The sequence below is a fragment of the Pyrgilauda ruficollis genome, unplaced genomic scaffold (genome assembly GCF_017590135.1).
Source record: "Pyrgilauda ruficollis isolate IOZ18807 unplaced genomic scaffold, ASM1759013v1 scaffold2314, whole genome shotgun sequence".
Lineage (NCBI taxonomy): Eukaryota > Metazoa > Chordata > Aves > Passeriformes > Passeridae > Pyrgilauda > Pyrgilauda ruficollis.
Window position 1 is genome coordinate 1 of NW_024522696.1, and position 2,892 is coordinate 2,892.

General features: G+C 53.9%; 1 protein-coding gene across 1 annotated transcript; it reads right to left on the reverse strand.

The window, feature by feature from the left end:
- Positions 1 to 6: 6 nt before the first annotated feature.
- Positions 7 to 2,754, reverse strand: LOC121354647 (mas-related G-protein coupled receptor member D-like). The gene has a single exon (XM_041469397.1). The coding sequence runs from the start codon at positions 1,786 to 1,788 to the stop codon at positions 751 to 753; it is 1,038 nt and encodes a 345-aa protein (XP_041325331.1). The 5' UTR covers positions 1,789 to 2,754; the 3' UTR covers positions 7 to 750.
- Between the last annotated feature and the right edge of the window lie 138 nt (positions 2,755 to 2,892).

Below are 2,892 nucleotides of genomic sequence, written 5' to 3' on the forward strand. Positions count from 1 at the left end.
CTTCCAGGCCTGACTCGCTCAGATGTCTCAGGCACTAACACACCTGAGAGAGCAGCATTTCTGCCACATCTGCCACAGCAGCTGCACACGTGTGTGCACACAGCCAGAAAGAGGCAGTGCAAGGTCCCTGTGAGAAATTCCCCTGGCAGGCAGTGGAATGCTCCCTGCGGATCCCTTTGCATCTCCTCACTGGGCCAAGGGCTGGGCCTCGAGCACCGGGGGGATCGGCCCAGGAGCCGTCGGCGTTCGGGGATCAGCCGAGGGCAGCACACGGGAGAGATCCCAGCTCGGAGAGGCCCCACTCCCAGGGAGCTTCTGCTCAGCTCCAAGGGTCTCCTTTTGGGCCGCTGCTCACAGGGCCCCAAGGCACGGGCGTCAGGCACAGCCATGTTTCACCCTGGCCACACTTCGGCCGGCAGCTCCCTGGGAAAGTGGGAGAGCAGGGATGCTGTGGCATTCAGGGGAGTGCAATAATTCCCAAGGCTGTTGATAAAGCCCCAGGAGGTGGTTGGACAGCAGCAGTTCCTGGGAGCAGAGGGTGTTTCTGATCAGTGCCAGAGGAGCTGGGCCCCGGGGCTGCTCCTCAAGGCTGAGGCCTCACAAGCACGGATCAGAGCCCAGAGCGGCCTGGAAAGGGGCTGGGGATGCCCCAGCACAGGGAGGGTCACACTGTGGGTATTTACTGATCAGGAGACTCAAGGAATCTCTCAGGCACTGTCCCAGGGTCCTTCAGCAGAGCAGTGGAAGGGATCAACAGGCTGAGGCCTCTGTGTCCACAGCGGGATCATCTCCACAGGCAGTGTTTTCTCTCGGCTCCTCAAACACCCTGTGGATTGCCTTCCTTAGGGACTGCATGGAGGAGTGCCTCCTGCAGCTCTGCATGGAGCAGAGTCTCCAGCAGCTTCTCATGGAGTAGGCTCTCTTCCAGCTCCCCACCAAGAAGTAGATGAAGGGTTTGATGCTGCTGGTGATGCAGGTGAGCAGGAAAACCACCTGGGAGGGCACAGCCGTGTAACCGAGCTGCTGCAGGAACAACCAGAGACTGAGGGGCAGACTGAAGAGTGCAACAAGGAAGATAACGATGTCCAGATTCTTGGGTGGCTCTTGGGATCCAGGCTTGAAATGAATGAAGAGGATTGTGCAGGAAATGACCATAGGTACAGCAAATAGGAAGAGGTTGAGGGCGTACATGGAGGTGAGAGCCACCTGGCACTTCTCCTGTTCGTGTGACTGGCACAGGGAAGTCACTGTGGGATTGACAGCGGTGACAACAAAGAACAAAGCCCAGAACAGGGCACTCATCACCACCCACAACAATTGCTCAGACTGTTGCCCAACACAGAAAAACAGGCAGAGGATGGACCTGCACCTCTCGATGCTGATGAACATCAGCTGGAACAGCCCCATGGTGTAGGTGAACAGTGACAGCTGGGAAAGCAAGCTCAAATACATTGGGGATATTAGAGCAGAGCAGGACACTTCCTCCACAAGGAAGAGCAGAGTGGAGGGGACCATGAAGATGAGGAAGAGGAAGTCGATGCTGGCCTGATTGAAAGCCACAAAGTCAGTGATGGCATCAATGAGGAGGAGCCAGAGGAAAGTCCCGTTCCCAGCCAGCCCACAGAGGCCGATGAGCAGCGTCACAAAGTGCATGGCCATGCTGGAGACATTGATCTCACACTGACCAGGTCCATCGTTTGGTGAGGTGAAGAAAGTGGACACGGTGGTCACCTCCATGGATGGACACTGGGCAGGCAGTGGGATGTGGCCCCTGGATGTGGTCAGCATGGATGGGCAGTCAGTGCTTGGAGAATCCAGGGATGGACCATGTGGCTCCTCAGCAGCTCCCTGCAGTGGGAAGGATTCAGAGGGGAGGAGTGAGATGTGCAGAGGAGGAGAGTGGTGGAAATTGTGGGGTGGGAGAGGGAGGGGGGAGGGTTGGGCTGTTCGGCAGGAGGCTGATAAATAACATAGAGAATAAACATTTTCAGTTCTTCTGAAGTTGTTCAAAAGCAAAGTGGCCAAAATTTAAAAGGATGTGTTATAGATGGGTAATGGGATGATTGGCTCTCACAGTTAAGGGATGAATAGTGGGTGAATAATAAGAGAAGCTTCATTGATGTATAATTATGTTACTGTAGTCTGTTGTTTAGATGTCCTCTCTTCTCCCCATAATCCCCTTTTCCCCCTCTGTATTGCTGCCGTCAGAGGCCCTGAGTCACCTGTGACAGGTACAAAGAAGGGGGGTACAAAGCTTGTTGCTGGGGGGGAGGTGCAGCATGACAACACCTGCCCTCCAGTCAAGTTGCAAGAACGCAGGCTCCACCAATACACACAAAGAAGAGTTGTCAGACAGACTTTGGGAGGGCCCAGGTTTAGCTGATGCAACCACCCGCGGTATCAAAGGAGAAGCATCCATCTTGAAGGTGAGCCAGCCACGTGGTAGCAGCCATGAGGGAAACTCCCCGGCCTGCTTCTCCTTATTTGCTCCTTTTGTTGTATTTTTTGTTAAGGTTTAATAAACCTTTAAAAATTTAAAAAGTGGGTGGTTGTTTCTCACAGGATGTAAAGGCTGGCACACAGGATGATAAAAGTGGCTGGAACCAGTGCAGAAACAGATAAGGAGGCTGCAGTGGTTTGGGGCAAGTTCTGGAACAAGAGGCAACAGTGCATGGCCAGAGGAAAAGTTCAAGGCAGGGCCACCTTTAATATGGCAGCATTCATTGAATATGAGCACCAGAGAGACCCTAGTGCAGAAACAGATAAGGAGGCTGCAGTGGTTTGGGGCAAGTTCTGGAACAAGAGGCAACAGCGCATGGCCAGAGGAAAAGTTCAAGGCAGGGCCACCTTTAATATGGCAGCATTCATTGAATATGAGCACCAGAGAGACCC

Coding starts and splice junctions, on each gene's coding strand:
- LOC121354647 (XM_041469397.1), bottom strand. CDS start 1,788: ATGCTGACCACATCCAGGGGCCACATCCCACTGCCTGCCCAGTGTCCA.